The sequence below is a fragment of the Podarcis tiliguerta genome (genome assembly GCF_965153285.1).
Source record: "Podarcis tiliguerta genome assembly, chromosome: 8".
NCBI lineage: Eukaryota > Metazoa > Chordata > Lepidosauria > Squamata > Lacertidae > Podarcis > Podarcis tiliguerta.
In genome coordinates this window covers 10,366,909-10,389,744 of record NC_139541.1, presented here as the reverse complement: position 1 = coordinate 10,389,744, position 22,836 = coordinate 10,366,909, and the positions used below count along the sequence as shown (strand labels likewise).

The 22,836-nt window shown below is 48.2% G+C and overlaps 1 protein-coding gene across 1 annotated transcript in view; it reads right to left on the bottom strand.

Moving 5' to 3' along the window:
- LOC310683514 (protein-arginine deiminase type-2-like) overlaps positions 1-17,954 on the bottom strand; it is a 59,589-nt gene extending 41,635 nt beyond the window's left edge. The window contains exons 1-4 of the mRNA XM_083453447.1: positions 17,787-17,954; positions 7,587-7,770; positions 5,998-6,070; positions 2,549-2,690 (exon numbers count right to left, since the gene is read on the bottom strand). Of these exons, the coding sequence (XP_083309573.1) occupies positions 2,549-2,690; positions 5,998-6,070; positions 7,587-7,770; positions 17,787-17,878 (491 nt within the window). The 5' untranslated portion in view covers positions 17,879-17,954. The remainder of the gene's footprint in view (positions 1-2,548; positions 2,691-5,997; positions 6,071-7,586; positions 7,771-17,786) is intronic.
- Between the last annotated feature and the right edge of the window lie 4,882 nt (positions 17,955-22,836).

The window sequence follows — 22,836 nt, the reverse complement described above, 5'->3', positions numbered from 1 at the left end:
TCCAAGGAGCTCAAGGTGGCTCTCCCTCTCCTCATTTAATCCCCACGACAACCCTGAGAGGTAGGCTAGACTGAGAGGCAGTGACAGGGACCCAATGTTACGCCAGCATGTTCCATGGCCGAGTCCGGGGGGCCGGGGGCCAGATTTGAACCCTTGTCTCTCCTGGGTCCTAGTCCAACACTCTAACCACTACACCACCACTAAACTCTTGAGTTTAGCCAGCAGAATGGGGCAAAGGGTTTCCCCTTTTGACTTTTATCATTTGAACCAGTGCTGTGCCAATAAGATCAATTCTGTTTCCCCACTGCCCGCTGGACGTTCGCCATCAGTGAACTACAACCAATCTAGAACGCGGCTGCCAGACTGGTGACTGGGAGTGGCTGCCAGGACTGTCTAAACATTGGTCCTGAAAGACCTATATTGGCTCGCAGTACGCTCCCCATTCAAAGTGTTGGTGTTGACCTTTAAAGCCCTAAACGGCCTGAAGGAGCGTCTCCAACCCCATCGTCCAGTCCGGACACTGAGGTCCAGCTCTGAGGGCCTTCTGGAGGTTCCCTCCCTGCAAGAAGTGAGGTTACAGGGGAAAGGGCAAAGGGCCTTCTTGGTGGTGGTGTCCTCCCGGTGGAACACCCTCCCGTCAGATGTCAAGGAGATGAGTAACTATACAAAGCAGCACATTCCGCTCTTGCAGATTTGTGACTCAATTACTGTGGGTTCGTCAATGACTTTCTGCATGCATTGGCCTTCAATGATTTTTTTATCATTATTCTTATGGATAATTGTATTGTTTTACCTTTGAGGTTTTTCTCCCCTTCTACAACCAAGCAATGTCCATTGTGAAATAAAGAAATAAATTTTAAAAATTTAACCAGCTCTCTCGGTGAGATTGACAATCATTTTGCAGACCCTCCAAGTGTCCCTATTTTCCAGGGACAGTCCTGGATTTACAGAAGCTGTCCGGGTTTCTGATTTTATCTCGGACTGTCCCTCTTTTCCTTAGGACGTCCCTTTTTCCATCAGGGAGATGTTGGAGGGTATGGAGTTATGTCACCCCGAGCCAAGGAGATAAGTAACTATACAACCTTTAGAAGACATCTGAAGGCAGTCCTGTATACGGAAGTTTTTAAAAATATTTAATGTTTTATTATGTTTGTGTATACAGCGGTACCTCGGTTCTCAAACGTAATCCGTTCCGGAAGACTGTTTGACTTCCAAAACGTTCGAAAACCGAGGCGCAAAGTGTTGTCTGCCAATTCAGTTGAGAAAATTGAAAAACAAGCAGCAGAAGCCATTGGACTTCCGAGGCACGTTCGAAAATGGAAGTGTTTACTTCTGGGTTTTTGGCATTCGAAAACCAAAACGTTTGGCAACAGAGACATCCGAAAACTGAGGTACCACTGTATTTTTTGGAAGCTGCCCATAGTGGCTGAGGCTACCCATTCAGATGAGCAGGGTACAAATAATAAAATTATTATTATTATTATTATTATTATTAGCCATTGTCCTGATCAGCATGGGGTTTTCCTGACGTTCTTCTCCTAAACAGTGGCTGGGACACTCAATGCCACTCTTCCTTGGGAGTCAGATTCTAAGGAAGGCTGTGGGTTGCAGTTCTGTTGGGCACAGCATTCTGCCCCGATTGACCCCAGGGTAGCAAGAGGCGCTTTCCAGGGAGCGTTGCAGCCCAGAGGGATCACTGCCTCGCCTCAGCAGGGAGCCTGGAGGAATGGAGGGCCTCTGTGCCAAAGGACGGGTGGCAGGGCAGGGCAGGGCAGAGCGGGAGGCTCCCCTTTCGTACAGAGTGTCCCAGCCTTTCCGTGGGAGCTTTTCATGGCAATTTAAATGCCTCACAGGGCTGAGGGCTAACCCCATTTGACTCCGTCCTGCGCCCCCCCCCCCCACTTCCCCGGACAGCTGGTTGGAGAGGCGAGCTGTCCCGTTTCCGCAAGGCCCTTGGGGACAGAAGCACACAACCGGGATCAGGCATTGCAGGTGGGCACTAAGGAGGCAGGTACCCCAGCCCTGAAGGTTATGATATAACAAGGAAGCTGCCTTTCACCGGGTCAGACCACTGGTCCATGCATCTCAGTGTGGTCTACTCTGACTGGCAGCAGCTCTCCAGGATTTCAGCCAGGTATCAGCCTTCAGATTTCAGGGAGGAGAGCTTAGTGTCATGAAGAAGTGTTTCAAATGATCTGCTCCCATCCTAGGAAGCCAAGGGCCAGCTCTGTGCTGGGCCCAGCAAGTGACCTTAGTCCAGCCATCACCCACCAGGGTGCCTCTCGAGCTGTGATGAACTATAACACCCATCAGCCACAGAGAGAGCGTTTCCGGTGGCACTGGATGATGGGAGTTGTGATTCCAAACAGGTGGAGAGCATCAGGCTCAGTGCTTTTTTTCTGGGGGGATGCAAACCCCTGAACATTTGGTGAATCTAAGTTTGGCCTCATTGAGGGGCAGTAATTCAATATGAGTAGGAAAATGAGAGTACCCCTAAACATTTCTTTAGGAAACAAAGCACTGGTGAAGAGATTGAAAGCTGGGTTACCCCCCGGCATTTTTATTTTTAATCTCTTCACCACATCTTTGCAAATCTCTATGCAAACAAAAGCAGGAGGAAATGTTCACCTTTTTGGGGTGGTTCTTCTCCACCACCCCATCGCGGTCAGCATCGACATCCAGAGAAATCTCTAGAAAAATACAAAAGTCGAGTCAGCAAGCCCTTCCCACTTTGTGGCATATCCAGAACATTTCCTGAGCGCTGCAACCCCAGAGTCTGCGGCTGGACCTAATGGTCAGGGGTACCTTTACCTTTACTTAGAGAGAAAAGCCAGGTATTGGGTAGTTTCCCAGTTTCCCGATCCATCTATAATAATAATAATAATAAATTTTATTTATACCCTGCCCTCCCCAGCCAAAGCTGGGCTCAGGGCGGCTATCAACAATCAAAATAATCCAACATTCTAAAAACCTTTCATTATAAAAATTAATTAAAATCAAATTGATGGCAACCATTAAGCAAGATTCTGTGCAGATTGCCAGAGGAGGGGGTCAGGCTGCGCCCTGACCAAAGGCCTGGTGGAACAGCTCTGTCTTGCAGGCCCTGCGGAAAGATGTCAGGTCCCGCAGGGCCCTAGTCTCTTGTGACAGAGCGTTCCACCAGATCGGAGCCACAGCCGAGAAAGCCCTGGCTCTAGTTGAGGCCAGCCTAACCTCTCTGAGGCCTGGCACCTTCAGGATGTTTTTATTTGCAGACCGTAGGTTTCTCTGTGGGGCATACCAGGAGAGGCGGTCCCGTAGGTACGAGGGTCCTAGGCCGTATAGGGCTTTAAAGGTTAAAACCAGCACCTTAAACCTGATCCTGTACTCCACCATGCTACTACTGTGCTCTTTCCCTTAAGATGGGCTTATTTAAAAACCTAGGAAGCTGCCTTCTGATGTGTCAGAGCTCTGGTCCACCTACCCCTGCAGTGTCTACACTGGCTGGCAGCAGCTTCTCCAGGGCTTCAGACAGAGAGTCTTTCCCCAGCTCTACCAGGAGATGCTGCTGGGGATTGAACCCAGAACCTTCTGCATGCAAAGCAGGTGCTGCACCACAGAGCTACTGCCTCCTGCTAAAAATTAATGCAAGGCACTAGTCCTCAAGGGCACGCAGAAGAGGGAGCAAGCTTGTTTTCTGCTGCTCCAGAGGGCAGGACCCAAATGGATGGATTCAAACGAGGAGATTCCGACTAAACCTCAGCTGTGGAATGGACTCCCTCGGAAATTTGGTGGACTCTTCCGTTGGAGGTTTTTAAGCAGAGGTTGGAAGGCCATCTGTCATGGATGCTTCAGTTGGGATTCCTGCATTGTAGGGGGTTGGACTAGATGACAAACTGGAACGTGTCCAGAGGAGGGCAACCAAAATGGTCAAAGGCCTGGAAACGATGCCTTATGAGGAACGGCTAAGGGAGCTGGGCATGTTTAGCCTGGAGAAGAGGAGGTGAAGGGGTGATATGATAGCCACGTTCAAATATATAAAAGGATGTCACATAGAGGAGGGAGAAAGGTTGTTTTCTGCTGCTCCAGTGAAGCGGACACAGAGCAATGGATCCAAACTACAAGAAAGAAGATTCCACCTAAACATTAGGAAGAACTTCCTGACAGTAAGAGCTGTTTGACAGTGGAATTTGCTGCCAAGGAGTGTGGTGGAGTCTCCTTCTTTGGAGGTCTTTAAGCAGAGGCTTGACAACCATATGTCAGGAGTGCTCTGATGGTGTTTCCTGCTTGGCAGGGGGTTGGACTCGATGGCCCTTGTGGTCTCTTCCAACTCTATGATTCTATGACCCTCAGGGATCCCTTCCAACTCTACAATTCTATGATTCTAAGAATAAGTAACAAAGCTTGTGTGTGTGTGTAAGACAGTCCTTGCTAGCCTGATTCAAGAGTCCAGTAACATACACCCCACCCACCCATCCACCTTTCAAGGAGGGCCAACTATCCGGTTTCCCGACGGCATCCGGACCCATCATGTGAGACAACCCCGGCATTGCTGGAGAGCTGTTTTCACTGCTGCCTTGGAGACCAGAGGGACAACGCTCACGGCTACGGTTTCTCTGGAGCGACGGCCACAAGAGCCAGCACAGCTGGGGTGGAAGGCGCTCCCTGCTTTCACAAAAAAGGCCAGAGCAAAATGAATGCAGTCGTACCTTGGTTTTCGAACTCCTTGTGACTCGAACGCTCTGGCTCCCAAACGCCGCACACCCAGAAGTGAGCGTTCCGGTTTGCAAACTTTTTTTTGGAAGCCGAATGTGCTCCTGCAGCCAATCGGAATCCGCACCTTGGTTTTCGAACATTTTCGGAAGTCAAATGGACTTCCAGGACGGATTCCGTTCAAGAACAAAGGTACGGCTGTAGATAAAAATTGCTCCACCGCCTCCACAACCAGCACTGGTAGGTTCTTCCAGATGCAGCCAGGAATTCCAGAGTTGTTTTGTTTAGCAAGAGTTTAAAACCGCTTGATAGAAGCATAGCGTAAGAAAGATCCTAAAAACAGCCTGCAGGATCAGGCCCATGGCCCATCTAACGCAGCATCCTGTTCTCACACTCGACGGCCAGATACCCCCATGGGAAGTCTGCAAACAGGACCCAAGCACAAGAACCCTCTGCCCTCCAGCAACTGGGATTCAGAAGAATGGCAGCCTCTGACAGTGGAAGTTTCTTAGCTGTGCCAGACGACAATTCCTTGGTGGGGAGAGAAAAGCTGCCTCTTTGCAGAGGACACCAAACTGGGAGGGGTAGCTAATGCTGCAGAAGACAGAATCAGGATTCAAAATGACCTTAACAGATTGGAGAACTGGGCCCAAATTAACAAAATGAATTTCAACAGGGACAAATGTAAGGTTCTGCACTTAGGCAGGAAGAACCAGATGCACAAATATAAGATGGGGAACACACCTGGCTTGCCAGTAGGACACGTGAAAAGGATCTAGCGGTCTTAGTGGACCACAAGCTTAACATGACAGTGTGATGCAGCAGCAAAAAAAAAAAGCTCCTGCTATTCTAGGTTGCATCAACAGAAGTCTAGTGTCCCGATGTAATCGTACCACTCTGTTCTGCCTTGGTCAGACCACACCTGGAATACTGTATCCAATTCTGGGCACGGCAATTTAAGAAGGATATTGACAAGCTGGAATGCGTGCAGAGGAGGGCAACCAAGATGATCAAGCGTCTGGAAACCAAGCCAGATGAGGAATGGTTGAAGGACCTGGGTATGTTTAGCGCAGAAAAGAGGAGACAGAGGTGACAGGATAGCTGTCTCTCAAATATCTCAACATCAAGAAGAACCTTCTGACAGCAAGACCTTTAGAAAGTGAAACGGACTGCCTTGGGAGGTTGTGGACACTCCTTCGCTGGAGGTTTCTAAGCAGTTTGGAAGGCCATCTGGTCCTTCCCTACTTTATGATCCTAGGGGGAAAGACAGAGAAAGAGAGGGGGAGAGCACATCTTCATCCTTACCAATTCCCGTCAGGAAAACACCAGCTTGGTCAATGGGGTGGCCTCCATTCTCACCATAATAGCCCACAGTTACCTGAGGAAGGAAAGAACGTCCAATGCAGAGTTAAAGTTTTGAAAAGCCAAAGAGTCAATCTGGAACTATATTGACAAGCTGGGAGATTTGCAGAGGTGGGTGACCAAGATGATGATGGTCTGGAAACCAAGCCTTATGAGGAATGGTTGAAGGAGTTGGGTATGTGTAGACTCGAGGAGACTGAGAGGAGATACGATAGCCATCTTCAGCTATCTTAAGGGCTGTCCCATGGAAGAGGGAACATGCTTGTTTTCTCCTGTTCCGGAGGGTAGGATCAGAACCAATAAATTCAAGTTACAATAAATGAACAACTTTCTGACCTAAGAGCTGTTCAACAGCGCAATGGCCTCCTTTGGAAGGTGGTCGATTCCCCTTCCTTGGCAGTTTTAAAACTGCCCGCCTTGGTATTTTTGAGGATGCAGCTTGCAGCATTAGGGGACTGGCACAAAACCACAGCCCTTGCCACACCACGGCCCCTTTAGAGACACCAAGAGTGATTTCAGTTTTGCAATCAGCTGGAAGCAGAACTGAAACAATAGATTCACATGACCCTACACGTTTGCCCCTCACAACTGCCAAGAAAACTGGTGCATGTTTACTCAGCGGCAGCTGATGCTCCCTAAAAGGTGAATTTAAACTGCAGTGTTTGCATTTGCAAAGGCCCCCATCCCTGCCTCGCCATGTGCCTGCCTGCCTGCTTGGTACCTGTCCTGATCAAGCTGTACATTTGTAAATAAAAATCCTGCAAGTCCTGATACTTGTAGAATACAGTGGTAACTCGGGTTAAGAACTTAATGCATTCCGTTCTTAACCTGAAACTGTTCTTAACCTGAAACACCACTTTAGCTAATGGGGCCTCCTGCTGCTGCTGCTGCTGCTGCACTGCCGGAGCACTATTTTTGTTCTCATCCTGAAGCGACGTTCTTAACCCAGGGTACTATTTCTGTATTAGAGCCAGTGTGGTATAGTGGTTAAGAGCAGTAGATTCGTAATCTGGGGAACCGGGTTCGCGTCTCCGCTCCTCCACATGCAGCTGCTGGGTGACCTTGGGCCAGTCACACCTCTCTGAAGTCTCTCAGCCCCACTCACCTCACAGAGTGTTTGTTGTGGGGGAAGAAGGGAAAGGAGAATGTTAGCCGCTTTGAGACTCCTGAAGGGGAGTGAAAGGCGGGATATCAAATCCAAACTCCTCCTCTTCTTCTTCTAGTGGAGTCTGTAACCTGAAGTGTATGTAACCTGAAGCATATGTACCCTGAAGCGTATGTAACCTGAGGTACCGCTGTAACAGAATTGTACAGTGGGAAGGGAATCCAAAGGGCCATCTAATCAAAGCCTTTGCAGTGCAGTAATCACAGCTAAAGAATCATAGAACTGTATGGTTGGAAGGGACCCTGAGGGTCATCTAGTCTAACCCGCTGCAACGCAGGAACCACTGCTAAACGCTGCCCCTGCTTGGAATGCAAAACTGAGCCTACCAGGAGCTCAGGGAAGCAACGAGCGTGGGAAGGTCTCTTACTTTGTTGTCATTGGCCTCAGTGCTGGGACGCGTCATCTGTATACTCAAGGTGGTCTTGGGGTCCAGAGGCCACTGCTTCCCGCCATTGGCAGGGGCATGCTCCGATTGGCCGTCGCTGATGATTTCGACCTCGACGTCATCCGAGTGCTTCACGGCGAAAGTGACTGCGTCGGCAGGAGCTGCTCTGTAAGGGAGCAGGCGGAAAGAGGGTGGTGATGTGAAACTGGGTGTTTGCAGGTCCGGCACAGAACCCTGAAACTCCCCCCAGTCTTTGCCCCAGAGAGCCTACAATCTGCATTTGCATTGACTTCATTCTCTGGCCACAGCCACAACATTGCCCAAGCTTTGATTTTCCTCTTCTTCCTCCTCGATCTTTTTTCCCCGGAAGGAGTCTCTTGCTGCTTGCTGCTTGCAGTTGGTGCACAACAGGAAGACTCCGGTCCTCATGGTTTTGAAGGGTGAGTCAATTTAAATAAGAACAGAGGAAGCTGCCTTGTTACTGAGCCAGCCCATCAGTCTACCTAGCACATGACTGACTTCACTGACTGGCCGAAACAGCTCTCTAGCTGGACTGGTGACTGGGAGCGGTCGCCAAGACCATATAACACTGGTCCTGAAAGACCTACATTGGCTCCCAGTACATTTCTGAGCACAATTTAAAGTGTTGGTGCTGACCTTTAAAGCCCTAAACCATGGGTAGGCAAACTAAGGCCCAATTGCCTTCTAAATCCGGCCTGCAGATTTAGCATGTTTTTAACATGAGCAGAATGCATGTTTTTATTTAAAATGCATCTCTGGGTTATTTGTGGGACATAGGAATTCATTCATCCCCCCCCCCCAAATATATAGTCTGCCCCCCCCCCCAAGGTCTGAGGAACGACCTCCCATCAGATGTCAAGGAAATAAACAACTATTTGACTTTTAGAAGACATCTGAAGGCAGCCCTGCTTATGGAAGTTTTTAATGTTTGATGTTTTATTGTGTTTTAAATATTCTGTTGGGAACCACTCAGAGTGGCTGGGGAAACCCAGCCAGATGGGCAGGGTATAAATAATAAATTATTAGTTGTTGTTATTATTGTTAGAGACAGGAAGTCTTTAGACCCTCTGAGGGATCAAACCTGTGACCTTCTGCATGCAAACCAGGTGCTCTCCCACTGAGCCATGGTCTTTTCTTTAAAAATAAAGCAAGCTTCTAGTCCTCATTGTTCTGACAGAAGGGCTGATTTAAACAGGAGTATAGAAAGAGACTATCGGTCCATCTCATCTAGTGTCGTCTACACTGACCGGCAGCTTTCCCCACTGCACCTCCTTTCATCCTCCACTCGCCAGGTCTGTCAGCTGGCATGGAAGGAGCAATCCTACTCTGGGAGAACTCAACCCTTGAAAGAGAGAGTGAATTTAATCTTGCACACATGTGCTGGAATAGACTCCAAGCCAGGAGAGCCAAAGATGTCTCTGTTAGCGGGAGAGATTTACTGCCACCACAGCTGTACGGTCCGCGGCAGACTTCGCATGATGTGCAGAGCTCCGCCGCCTTCCTCACCCTTTCCTATATATACCTGGCGACAGTGTGAGCAACTCATATATATAAGCTGGGTGCCAAATGGCTCCTTAAACCAGAGTTACAGTTGCCAAAACAGAATGCCTAATTGCCATTTTTGGGGGGCCAGACGGCTCTAAAGTCACGTTTTTCAGTATGACTTTTTGGTTCTACACAATTGTCTTGCTAGTGTGTGAAAACAGGCAAGATCCAAGGATCCCCAGGCACGCACCTCCAGATTGTGCAGATACTCAGGCGCTATCCTGGAGCCCTGGCATCTTCACTTGGTTGCAAGCCGTCGATAGCCGGGTGCAAAATGCGCCTGGTGACTCCTGAAGCTTCAAGAGAGGCAGAATATGGACTCCAGCCCTCCCAACCGCAATAGAAAGTGTAATAAACGAAAATCTGCCCTTGTTCCCTTATGGGGGACACAAGAGCCCTTATAGAGTCCTTTGTAGGTTCTCCATCGGTTGGAGAAAATAACAGAGGCCAACCAGAGAATATTGAGATGCAAAGCAGCAGAACTGTTGCAACAGGGTGCTCCCCTCAACCGCAGGAAAGGAGGAGGACCCAGAACAAAGGTGTGCTCGCCCTTATATAGACATTTTAAATTGCCCGCCCTGGAGTCCAAGACCACCCCCAGAAATATCATACCTACATCACAGAAGAGGCAGAACAACAGAAATCTACCTACAACAGAAATCTGAGTGTGTTGTTTAACTCCTGTCTGGCAGATTACCTGTTAATGGTCACTTGATTGGATACCCTGGGGAGCCTGGCCAGTCTTTTGTAATGATAAATACTTAGTTCCTGAGCCAGGTCACAGGCTCACCCTATTCATACACAGACATACCCTTAAGACAGGATTTGTGAAGGAAAAGACAATGGGGAGGCTTTTCCATTTTCCTTCGACCTTGCAGAGAATTTTTTGAGGTCAATGTGGGAGGGACAAAATGGTTTCAGGACTTTTTCAGACATGTGGTTTATATATGAAATTATGAACATTTATTATATATATAAGACCTTATTTTTTTATTTCAAAACATACACCAACAACATAGAAATACTGTATTGGCCCGAATATAAGCCGCACCTGAATATAAGCCGAACCTTTAAAATTGGAGCAGGGGGAGAAAAACAAAAAAATACCCAAATATAAGCAGCTCCATTCCTTGCTGCTCCTGACTGAATACTGGGGGGTGGGAGCCATGCTGCATTGCCGGCCCCCCACACTCCTGGCTGCATACCGTAAGGTCACGAATATAAGCCGCACTTTAACTTTTCACAGTCGGAATTTGGAGGGAAAGTCAGGCTTATATTCAGGCCAATACGGTAATATTGAATTTCTTATCATACCTGGGGTCCCTTCCAACTCTACAATTATATGATTCCAATAATATGCCAGTTACTTATTGTGTTTCCTCTTTCTCTCTCCCCCCGTTCTCCTTTGGATTGCTTTGAGGGACACATTCCTTGTCCGATAGACAGCCTCTCCTTGCAAGACTTGAGATTTCAGCTCTTCCTGGGCCCTGCAAAACCTGAGCTGCGACCCTCAAAGCAAGGACCCTGGCTCTGCTACAATTCAGGACAAGCTGTGTTGAACATGAACCGCCAGACGACACCGGTTGAAGAAAACACGCTCTCCGAAGAATGCAATTATCATTGTTAAGCATCCTGATTTCTACACACCCAGCCTCAGGTTTGCTTTTGTAGTGCAGCCGTGGGCTTCAAGGTCAGGGGAAGTAACCTGAACCCCTTCCTCTTTTGGATCTTTGGTGGCTGGCCGGCCCACCCACTTCACCCTTTTGGGAGCCATTGCATAACACCCCTAAGCTTCCCACATCTATTTTTAAATGCTGTGTCAACTAGACCCCTGACAGCGGCAGCTGGATTCTGCATTAGCAAGGGACCCGAGTGCCAGCACCAGCCCACTGCAACTCCTTGACGGGAGGAGAGGGGCAGCTGCAGCAGTTGACACAGCAGATTGAAGCTGATAATGAGAAACCCCAGGGCAGTTGGAACCCGCTGCTTGCAGCACACAGCTTCCTCCTTGGTTACACCCAGGACTGACGTCCTGTCGACATGCCCCAAAAGCTCTGTTGACATCCTAGCCCTGCTCTCTGAAAAGCCAAATAAATGAGATTTCAGATGCCACCCAGAATCTTCCCTAATATATCACCCATAAATGAAAAAATCAGAGTAATATATTTTTTTTTAAGGATTTGCATTCATTCAACTACAAACAGGCACCAAGACTGTATTAAAGATGCTCTTTGCACACCCTTCGATCTGACCTATGCAATCAAAGCAGATCCTTTATGATTTGCACTCAATGCACAAACACATATAAAATGCAATTTTAAAAATGCTGGAAATGCTGCCAGAGGGGATTGAAGCTGGACACACTGAGCTGCAACCCTTGCCATAAAATTGAGCAAGATTCCAGTCCCCATGGTTCTGAACACAGGGCTAACTAAGAAGCTGCTTTTCAGTGAGTCAGACATTTGGTCTATCTATCCTAGCATTGTCTTCTCTGACAGGCAGTGGCGCTCTAGGGTTTCAGACTCAGGGGGTCTCTCTCAAGATGTGCCTGCAGATGTCAAGGATTGAACCTGGGACCTTCTGCATGCAAGGCAGATGTCCTGTCCCTGAGCTACGACCATGCCCCTGGCCAGCAAAACATAATAAAGATTAACCACAGAAGTCTGGGTGTTTTTAGTATCAGAAAGGGAGAGAAATTATACTGCAGAGACAAGCATTCTTTAAAGCCCTCTGAATTCCATTTCCAATGGCATAACTGACTTGGCAACTCCACTGCTTAAAATACACACACACACACACACACACACACACAGATCCCACAATGGGTGACGGTGCCATCTGCAAATGCCCCTGGCAGAAAGCCTGGCATAAACGCCTCATTCAGCGAGCAGGACAATGGACAATCAACTGCAAACAAGCATTTGCAGTGACAGGCGAGGCTTACAAAGGATTATTGGGTTCTCTCTGGACGGATGACCGTTTAAAAATACAGACAGGCAATGGGTAAAGGGGCATCTCAATACAGCTCAGCCCCCAGAGCCAGTTTTCAAAGCAAGGGACGGGACCCCGAAAAATAAACAGCTAACAAAACAGACCTCTGAACATGTGCAAGCTGCCCGCTATTCTTAGCCACCAAGCAACCAGACTACCAGCTTCTGCATCTAGGATTCAGGATGAGAGGTTTCAGAGCATAGGTTTCAAGGCAACCTTGAGCCCCGATGTCTCTTCCCTAGTCTTAGAAACTCAGATATATACCGTATTTTTTGCTCTATAAGACTCACTTTTTCCCTCCTAAAAGGTAAGGGGAAATGTGTGTGCGTCTTATGGAGCGAATGCAGGCTGCGCAGCTATCCCAGAATCCAGAACAGGAGGGATTGCTGCTTTCGATGCACAGCGATCCCTCTTGTTGTTCTGGCTTCTGAGATTCATAATATTTTTTTCTTGTTTTCCTCCTCCAAAAACTAGGTGCGTCTTATGGTCTGGTGCGTCTTATAGAGCGAAAAATACGGTAATCTAGGCGCCAAATGGCTCCTTAAACCAAGGTTGCAGTCGCCAAAATGGAATGTCTAGTTGCAAGTTTGGGGCAAGATGGCTCTTATTTTTCAAACGACGGACTGACTGTGATTGATTCTCAGTTGAACATCTGGCTAGTTAAGGTGACAATCTTGAGCTAGGTTGAGAACTTTGAGAATTTAAAAAAGAAAAGTCACTTGGTCCAGGGACAGTCCACATATACATTAGCCAGTTCTGACCTCTTTTTCTTAATGGTGACATGGACCATTCATAACGTAGGAATACTCTTCACAACTGTGAGCAGGGCATTGGAGCGGGGGAAGTGAAGACAAGCGACAACAGTTAACTATAATGCTGTTTGCTGCTCCTGCTCCAGCTGCACAGAAAAAGCATTTTGGTTCCTGAAATTCATTCTGACTGCGCAGATAAAATAGAACAGATAGAATTCTGCAGGAAAGAGCATTAGTGTGAGCAAACAGTCAAGATCCAAGGATCCCCAGGCATGCGCCTCCAGATGGTGGAGATTGTCAGGTGCCATCCTGGCTTGGTTGCAAGTGGCCGACAGCCAGGTGCAAAATGCACCTGAAGTTCCCGACTTAGATGTAAGATGGTAATCTGAGCTTGCGCAAAATGCTTTTCTAGATCGACTGACGGTTAAATGCTTTGAAGTCCTAGGACTGCAGGTTGCCCATCCTTGCATTAGAAGAAGGCATAGTGGTGATGCAGGTAGCTAGCTAGGGGCAGTGAAGACCAGCGAGGGCTTAGTTCAGGGATGGGGAGCTTGTGGTTTTCAAGGTGTTGCTAGACTCCCAACTCCTGCCAGCACTAGCCAGCCCTGTCTATAGTCAGGGATGACGACAAGGATGGTGGTAGCTAGGGGCAGTAAAGGCAAGTGAGGGTCTAGTTAGTGGATAGGAAACCCAACGCCCTAAAGGTGCTATTGGGCCCCAGTTCCCAGCAGCCAGTCTGGCCAACGGTCACCAGGGATGATAAGACATTAAAGTTACCCACCCCTGCCTTTGCAAAGATTGGCGATGGAGGTAGCCAGAGGCAGTGAAGGCAAGTGGGGAACCTGTGGCCCTGAAGAGCGCTGGAATCGATCTTTGATAAGCCTCAGCAACCAGTTTGGTCAACGGTCAGAGGATGGGAGGTGGAAGTCCACAGGTTCCCTATCCTTACATTAGAAAACGGCAGAGCAGTGATGGAGGTAGCCAAGAGCACTGAAGGCAAGTGATGACCCTCCAGGTATTATTTCAACTCCCAGCAGCCAGCCCAGCCAACCGTCAGGGATTGTGGGAGTTAATCATAGAATCATGGGATTGTAGAGTTGGAAGAGAACTCAAAGGTCATCTAATCCAACCCCCTACAATGCGGGAATCTCAGCTAAAGCATCCATGACAGATGGCAACAAGTCCCCACCCACAACCTAGACCATTTCAAACCCCAGGAGGATGTTTGGTTTGAAAGTGTCACCTCTCACAATGGCACACAAAGAATGTTTGTCATTGCAGGTACAAGAGCTGTGAAATCTGAATTAAAGAGTGTCGCTGGATGCATGCTGTGCTGGGAGTACAACCCGCTGAACACAGTGGGATTTATGTGGGATGTAAACACTGGAGCAGTCAATGACAACATTCCTAGTGTGTACATGTTAGAACATGGGGAGGGATGTCTGTCTAGCAAGCAGGTAAACTTCCTGGGGACGGACTTCCTCCGCATGTGACCAGAGGTGGGTGTGGCCTCACCTGTGCAGGTAAATGATAAAAGCACAGGGCAGGCAGCCATCTCTCTCTCTCTCTCTCTGCCATCTTCCTTCGATGAAGAAACATCTAAGGATGCTCTCTTGGCTCCCAGCCAAGAGAGGAGATAAGGACTATCTTGCTACAAGATAGATTCTGAATGTATGTAACCTTTTTAAGCTGTCTGCCTTCTGGGATCATATTGTGGACAGAACATGAGTAAACTCTTTTATACCTTTATGAAGACTGTGTCGTGCCTTGTATTTTAACGGGGAACAAAGGGGAAATTACCAGAGTAATTATTATAGAGGTTCTAGCGAACCTGTGCAGACGTTACCGTTGCGAACTTAAAGGGGAATGTCTATAAACTCTGCTGATATTTTGGGAACTTGTTAGCACAAGTTGGATAAGGATATAATTAGTCAATATATCCTCTCCTGCACCCCTGAACATTCCCACAATTTACTCAGGAGGAAAACATGCACAGGATTGTGCTCCTTTGCATGTTAGAATTTAGCAGCGGAACCAAGCCCAAGGCTCTGTTCTGCTCCTCAAATGTACAACCTTACATCCTAAAGGAAGTGCACCCCCGAGTATATGCAGAGTGTTGCTCTCTCACCACTGACCCTCATACACCTGGAACCAACGGGCTTGTCATTTCCAGGCGGTTCAAAGACATGAAAAGCATGCTGGGGTCTGGAAAGCCTAAAGGGTTTTAAATATATATATCCTGTATATATATTTGTCATTGAAACCTCTGTGCCGAAGACAGGGCTCTTGACAGCCCTCCCTCATCAGAGACAGAGATGACAGGTCACTCTCTCCATCTCTGGCACCCACTCATGGCACCAAGAAACCCCTTACTTGAGCAGGAATTTGAAGGATTGAGATCTAATCTCGACACTCGCATGCTCGGGGAAAGGATTCCCGGGTTGACCTCAAACAGGTGCTTGGGGTGGCTAAGCTGACCACAAGAGAAGTTTTGACACAGGACAGGAGTAAAGGAAAGTGGATAATGGGGAAAAGATGTAAGAGGAGCCTGTTGGATCAGGCCAGTGGCCCATCTAGACCAGCATCCTGTGGCCCAAACCCACAAGCAGGATTCAACACAAGAGCAACTTTCTCCTCCTGCCGGTTCCAGTAAGAAGAAGAAGAAGAGTTTGGATTTGATATCCCGCCTTTCACTCCCTTTAAGGAGTCTCAAAGCGGCTAACATTCTCCTTTCCCTTCCTCCCCCACAACAAACACTCTGTGCGGTGAGTGGGGCTGAGAGACTTCAAAGAAGTGTGACTGGCCCAAGGTCACCCAGCAGCTGCATGGGGAGGAGCGGAGACGCGAACCCGGTTCCCCAGATTACGAGACTACCGCTCTTAACCACTACACCACACTGGCTCTCAGAAGCATGGAATTCAGAAGCATGGCTGCATCTGAATGTGGAGGGCAGAGCAAAAGCATCAGGAACAGTAGTCATCAATAACTCCCTTTTCCATAAGGAGGGGGGGAAATCAGAGCCCCATTCTAGTATAGGAGGTATCCTGGTGCTGAGATCCACAGCTAACAGTCCAAGGCAAAGCAGGCTCCAGTTTTTCAGGAAAGATCACTCTTCTGTGGAAAAATACAGCAGGGTGATCTCCCCAATGAGCCGCAGGTGGGGGAATCGGCAGAACTGCAGCTTAACCCAGGACGCTGTGTCACACCAAACATGAAGGTGGCTATCAAAAACCATAGGCTGTAACAAGTTCCATTCCTGCTCAAAGAGCAGACCAATTGAAGTTAATGGGCATGGCTAACTCAGCTCCAATGGGCCTGTTCTGAGTAATACTTACTGGTAGTTGGCTAACAGCTGAACATACAAAGCGTCAGGTGTCAGCAAGGCACGCTCCGTTATTCACTTAAATTTATCATTGCATGTACAGCCCACCTTTCCTCAAGGTTTTCCCCTCCCTGTTCTTAATCCTCACAGCAACCTTGTGATGTGGGCTAGGCTGAGAGACAGTGAGCGGCCTTCGAGGTCACCAGGTAAACTTCACATGGCTGATCTGGATTTGAACTCAGGACGCCCAGGTCCTAGCCCAACACTTGCTTTTGGCTGCGTTACGCCTCCTCTCCTACAGACACCCCATAGAGCTCCTAGTCATGTTAGTGTTTCATCAATGAGCCAAGTCACTTAAAGGAGCTGCAGGCATTCCTAAGCACAGCTTCAAAGCTGCAAGGGAGAAATAACTCTGTATAGCCAGAACCTTGCAGACCGCTTCACCAACCAAAGACAGACTTTTCATACCACTACTCCTCAGCAAATAATTCCGAAAGGTTTCCGAGAAGCCTTAAGGCAGGGGTCAGCAAACTTTTTCAGCAGGAGGCTGGTCCACTGTCCCTCAAACCTTGTCAGGGTCGGACTATATTTTTTTTGGGGGGGGGGGGATGAACGAATTCCTATGCCCCACAAATAACCCAGAGATGCCTTTTAAATAAAAGGGCACATTCTACTCATGTAAAAACACGCTGATTCCCGGACTGTCCGCGGGCTGGATTTAGAAGGCGATTGGACCGGATCCGGCCCCCGGGCCTTAGTTTGCCTACCCATGCCTTAGAGGAAGGTGGAGGTCGAGGTTTTAAATGCAGCACACCGGAAGGGGGTTCCAGTGGCAAACCACCACCTTTGAAACAAAAATCTGTACTGAGCTCTCCAAGGATTACGTCTAGGGAGCTTCTCCCAGCCCTACCTGGGACCTTCTGCATGCAAGGCAGCTGCTCTGCCACTGAGCAGGGGGTTCCTCCAGACTCTGGAAATATCGGCAGCAGGGGGTGGGGTGCAGCTCCCAAATATAGGGAAATGAAAATCGGAGCAGCGATATCTGGCAATGACAGGTGATGCTAAAGGAGGCTGCTTGCACCTAAGAAGTTGGTGGAGAGACATTTTGCTGGGAGGGGTGATTAGAAAGTGGGGGGAAAGGAATATGGGTGAGGATAGGCAGGTGCCAGCATGGGGGTGGGGTGGGTAATGGTGAGGGTCCCGCAGCAAAACCAACAGGGGGTTGGGGGTGTCAATATAGGAAGGGGTTGCTTTGAAAAGGATTTCTTGCTGGGGGGTGGCAGCAGACGCTGGGCTAAATAGAGGATGGGAATCGAAAAGAAAGGTGCTTTTCGGGGGTGCTTTTATGCAGCGGCGGGGGTCCCCTTCGGAGGATGCAATTTGGGGGGGGGGCTATTTGGGAAGGAGAGATCCAAAGGACCTAAGACTTAGGGCGCGCGCAGGAGAGTCCCCTGGAAAGTCGTGCTGGGTCTTTCTGGTGCGGCGGGGGGTTCCCTTTCTGAAGATGCAAAACTTTTTTGGGGGGGGAGATGGAAGTATAGGCGGCCTCACCCATAGACGTCGGTGCAGAGGCGAGTGCCCACCACGCAAACCACCTCGATCCGGTTCCCGAACTGCAGCCGAAGCGTCCGATCGCGCCCCATCGCGCCGGGAGGAGCCGCCTCGGTTGGTCCCACAGGTGGCCACTGAGTCCCGCCGCCCGCCGGCCGCTGCCTGCCTAAGCCCGGCCCCGCCCCTCGGTGCGGGGGGGGGGAAAGGAGGCTGTCAATCAAAGCCATTTGAAAAGAGAGAGAGAGCGCAAATCGCCCAGCTCTCCATTAAAGAGACCGAACTGTATTTTTAGCAAAGTCGGGGGGTGTTAAGTTGTTTGCGGAGAGAGTGAAGCGCCTGGCGTAGCGCCGCCTAGAGGTCACCTGGGGCTTAGCTCTCCCACCGTGCCTCTGAGCAGGTGCAGAGCGCATTTCTCTAGTTGCAAAAGCATTTATATACCGCTGCGTCCTAAAAAAAAATAAAAATGTGCCGCAGCGGTTTGCAACATGATTTAAACATAGGAAAAGCTTTAAGTAGCAGGAACCGAAAGACCATAGTTTGTTTTTAAGAAGGTGGGGGAGGTGAACAAATCCATGCAGGGGGAGAGGTTTATTTGTCAGGCGTAACAGAGAAATAGTTTCATTTTTGTCCCAAAAATCTTTGCACTATTAAGTATTCTGACTGTGGCATTTTATTATTTCTTTAACATTTGTTGTGTAAACAGACTGCCTGCTTTATTGCTCCCTATCCTAGAGAACCCTGCTTTTATATTCTTTCCAGGCATGCGCAGATAAGGAATCACAGAATTGTAGGAGGGACACCCAATAGTCATCTAGTCCAACCCCAAGTATAGTATAATATAGTTTGGAACAGATCAAGAGTTCCAAAGAAAAGTTACTTAGGCCTTAAAGCATTGTTGGTATTTACTGCTTAAGTTGAAAAAATGAATGTAAGTAAGAAATCAAACTGTGCTTCTGGGTAAGATGTAGACAATTTTTAAAAAATAGATGTCAAGGGATGAATTCATCCTTGGGCAAAGATGTGCATCTTGCTGACCCCTTTAGATGGCAAGATGCTTGGCCAAGAGATTCCTCTGCAGGCCCATCCCTGGCTATAAGACATCGCAGAGAAGTAGAGCCTCCAAGTTCAGAAGAAGTCTACCTTCGACAGCCAAGCTCCTTGGGATGCTCAGCAAAGAGGAGGGTGGTTTCCCTCAGATGGAATCCTGGAAGATCCAGGACCGCTAAAAGGAAGTGCATCTTTAGGCAGTGGAGAGCTGAATGGGATTCGCTCCTGCAGGAGGGCAGTGAAGGCCATTGACTTTGATGGTTTCAAGAGAGCATTAGACAGATTCATGGAGCAGCTATTGATAGTAGCTAATTCATCATGCGAAAGGCTGGGCTGGATGAATCCCAAGCTGGAATTAAGATTGCCGGAAAAAATATCAACAACCTCAGATATGGAGATGAAGGCGATTGGACCGGATGGCAGAAAGTGAGGAGGAATTAAAGAACCTTTTAATGAGGGTGAAAGAGGAGAGTGCAAAATATGGTCTGAAGCTCAACATCAAAAAAACGAAGATCATGGCCACTGGTCCCATCACCTCCTGGCAAATAGAAGGGAAAGAAATGGAGGCACTGAGAGATTTTAATTTCTTGGGCTCCGTGATCACTGCAGATGGTGACAGCAGCCACAAAATTAAAAGACGCCTGCTTCTTGGGAGAAAAGCAATGACAAACCTAGACAGCATCTTAAAAAGCAGAGACATCACCTTGCCAACAAAGGTCCGTATAGTGAAAGCCATGGTTTTCCCAGTAGTGATGTATGGAAGTGAGAGCTGGACCATAAAGAAGGCTGATCGCCGAAGAATTGATGCTTTTGAATTATGGTGCTGGAGGAGACTCTTGAGAATCCCATGGACTGCAAGAAGATCAAACCTCTCCATTCTGAAGGAAATCAGCCCTGAGTGCTCACGGGAAGGACAGATCCTGAAGCTGAGGCTCCAATACTTTGGCCACCTCATGAGAAGACAAGACTCCCTGGGAAAGACCCTGATGTTGGGAAAGATGGAGGGCACAAGGAGAAGGGGACGACAGAGGACGAGATGGTTGGACAGCGTTCTCGAAGCTACCAGCATGAGTTTGACCAAACTGCGGGAGGCAGTGGAAGACAGGAGTGCCTGGTGTGCTCTGGTCCACGGGGTCACTAAACGACTAAACAACAACAACATTGATGTGGATATGCTCTTCCTCCACGGCCGGAGGCAGCAATGCTTCTTTTCTCCTAACTAAAATGAAACCAAATCATAGGGTTGTTGTAAATTCCTATAATAGGGTCGCCTGGTCCAACTCCCCACAATGCAAGCATCACAACTAAATGAAGTGGGCAGGTGGGGGAAGAGGCAAGAAAAGTCAGCTGGAAAATTCAATGAAAAACGGAGGGAGCCCACCTAGAGTCTTTTAAGGTCGCTGTGGCCAGATATGCTTTAATTAAGATATGCAACTGAGGGTTGCAAGCGGAGTGGGTGACAGGGTGGATTGCAGGAGAAAAATTCAGAGCTGGTGCCAGGGGATCTGGGGGAGAATAGCACATGCCACTGCTCAGCTGGGTATTCATCCACCTTGTCAACATTCTGGTGCAGTGAGTGTCTTCACTGGCAAGCCACAAATGTCACCATTAATTGTGCTAAATTGACAGCTGCCCTGAATAGAAATCTTTTGCCCCTGCCCCACCACCATCCAGTTCCCACCCCCCAAGTCTGTCTGTGGAGATTTGCAAGGTAACAAGAACGGGGATCAGGCTAGCGGGTAAACTGAGCTCAGCAGCTTCCTCTGATTTGGGGCAGAAATTTCCCCCCAAATTTCCCATCAGTTCTAGTGTTATGAGAGAGCGAGAAAACCTATTATTTACCCACTTTCTCCATGCCAGGAATAATTTTATAAACTTCTGTCATGCTGTCTCTTACTCGTCTTTTCCCTAGACTCAAAAAATCCCAAGTGCTGCAACCTTTCCAATCCTGAATTGGGTCCAGCGCCTTTGAGATCTGTGTTGGCTAATTCCATTTCACTATCCAACCCTGCCGCCCCCCCCCCAACAGCCAGGGAACAGCATTCTCTCCCAGGTGTAGTTCCCTGGCTATCTTCAACGGAAGCCCCACACAGAGTGCATTGCAGTAATCTATTTTTTTAAAAAAATAATATTTATTACTTTATTTAAACACTACAAAACAAAACAAAAACAAAAAAGAACAATACAATACAATACAAAGACACTACGTAACACTAACACATTAAACTAACAAAACCAAACAAAAACAGTTTAAAACACTCAAACAGTTTCAATATCTTGTCTTTCATTCATTTATTTCACCGACCTCCCCGCACCTCCCTTTTTGTATTCCACTTCTATCAATTATTTCAGCAATTCCTTTCCATCTTCCTCTGTTTTCTGTCCTATAATTATCTTAACGCATTCTAACCTTATTTTACCTATAATATTCTATTAATCTATTTATACTTAAATCCTTATAACATTTCTACTAAAGCCATATAACTTCATTCCACCATTCTTTTAACATTCATTAATTTTGCAGTATTTCTGTAAATAATCCTTAAACTTTTTCCAGTCTTCTTCCACCGACTCTTCTCCCTGGTCTTGGATTCTGCCAGTCGTTTCCGCCAGTTCCATGTAGTCCATCAACTAATCTAACCACAATTGTTTGGAAGTTGATTTGGGCTCTTGAGAGAAGACAAACTCCTCTGGGAAATAGCTGCCCCCAGTGGACAGTCTTTCTCTGCAATTTAGGGAAATTTGGGGTACACTCCTGGAGTGCCCACCCATTGCAAATTTGTACAGTTTTAGCTTCAGTTTAAATGCATTTGCTGTTTTTTATGCTTTTAACCACCTCAGAAGGTGGTGGACTTTCCTTCATCGGAGGTTTCTAAACGGAAGCTGGATGACCATCTGCTAGGAATTCTGTAGCTACGATTCCTGCACTGCAAGGGGTTGGACTAGATGCTTGGGGGTCCTTTTCAACTCTACCATTATATGAACCTTAACTGTTTTTAGCCATCTGTTGTGTGCATTGCCTTGAGCCGGTTGTTGGAAAGGCGATGAATAAATCAATGACAAGGAAATGTCAAGAAAGTGCGGGATGTAATCAGAGCCGTCTTTCCTATTGGTTTTACTGGCGCGTTGCGCCAGGGCACTGGCCTCTCAGGGACGCCCCAGCCAGTGGCGTAGCGTGGGTTGTCAGCACCCAAGGCAAGTAATTTGCGCCCCCTAACTCGTGGATTTGCACCCCCTAACACTACCCCCCAGATGTTGCGCCCGGTGCGGCCGCCCCCCCCCCTGCACCCCCCACGCCACGCCACTGGCCCCAGCGAGTGGGGGAGCTGTGCGGCTTTGCTGGCGGCCTCCCCTTTCCCTGCACGCCCGCCAGCTGTGCCCCGTCAACCAGATGGCTGGCGGGCATGCAGCTTGCCTCCCAAGCCTCAGTGGGAGGAAAGCGATCCCTGCAGAGGCTTAGGATGGAAGCTGCGCCCCACCAACTATATGGCTGGCGGGAGTGCAGCTTCCTTCCCAAGCCTCCACGGGAGGAGAGCAACTCTGGGAAATGGGTGTGTGTGTGCCGGAGGGTTCTTTGAACCATGGCGCCGGATATGCTTAAGACGGCCCTGGATGTAATCCACTGAGAGCAGTAAAGTACAACATTCCTTGAAATGCTAGAGAAGACATGCGAGGGAATGTTTGGTCCAGCCAGTCAAAACTTCCTGTTCCTCCTGGCTGGAGCATTCTTCCTTTTGCATGTGATTGAAGGTAGGCATGGCCTAACCTGTCCAGGTAACAAAAGGACAAGGCATGCTGCCACCCTCTCCCTCTTTATCACTTCCTTCTTCGTTTGACCAGCTTCTTAGCTAGGATTGCTCTGTTAGCTCTCAGCTAGCAGGAGCCCTGGGATTATCCCCCCATATGGGGTAGATCCACATGTACATATTTGTGGCTAAATCTGCTTTGAGGGATTCAACTGTGAACTGATGTAGGTAAACTTCTTTTATTGACTTTGAATAAG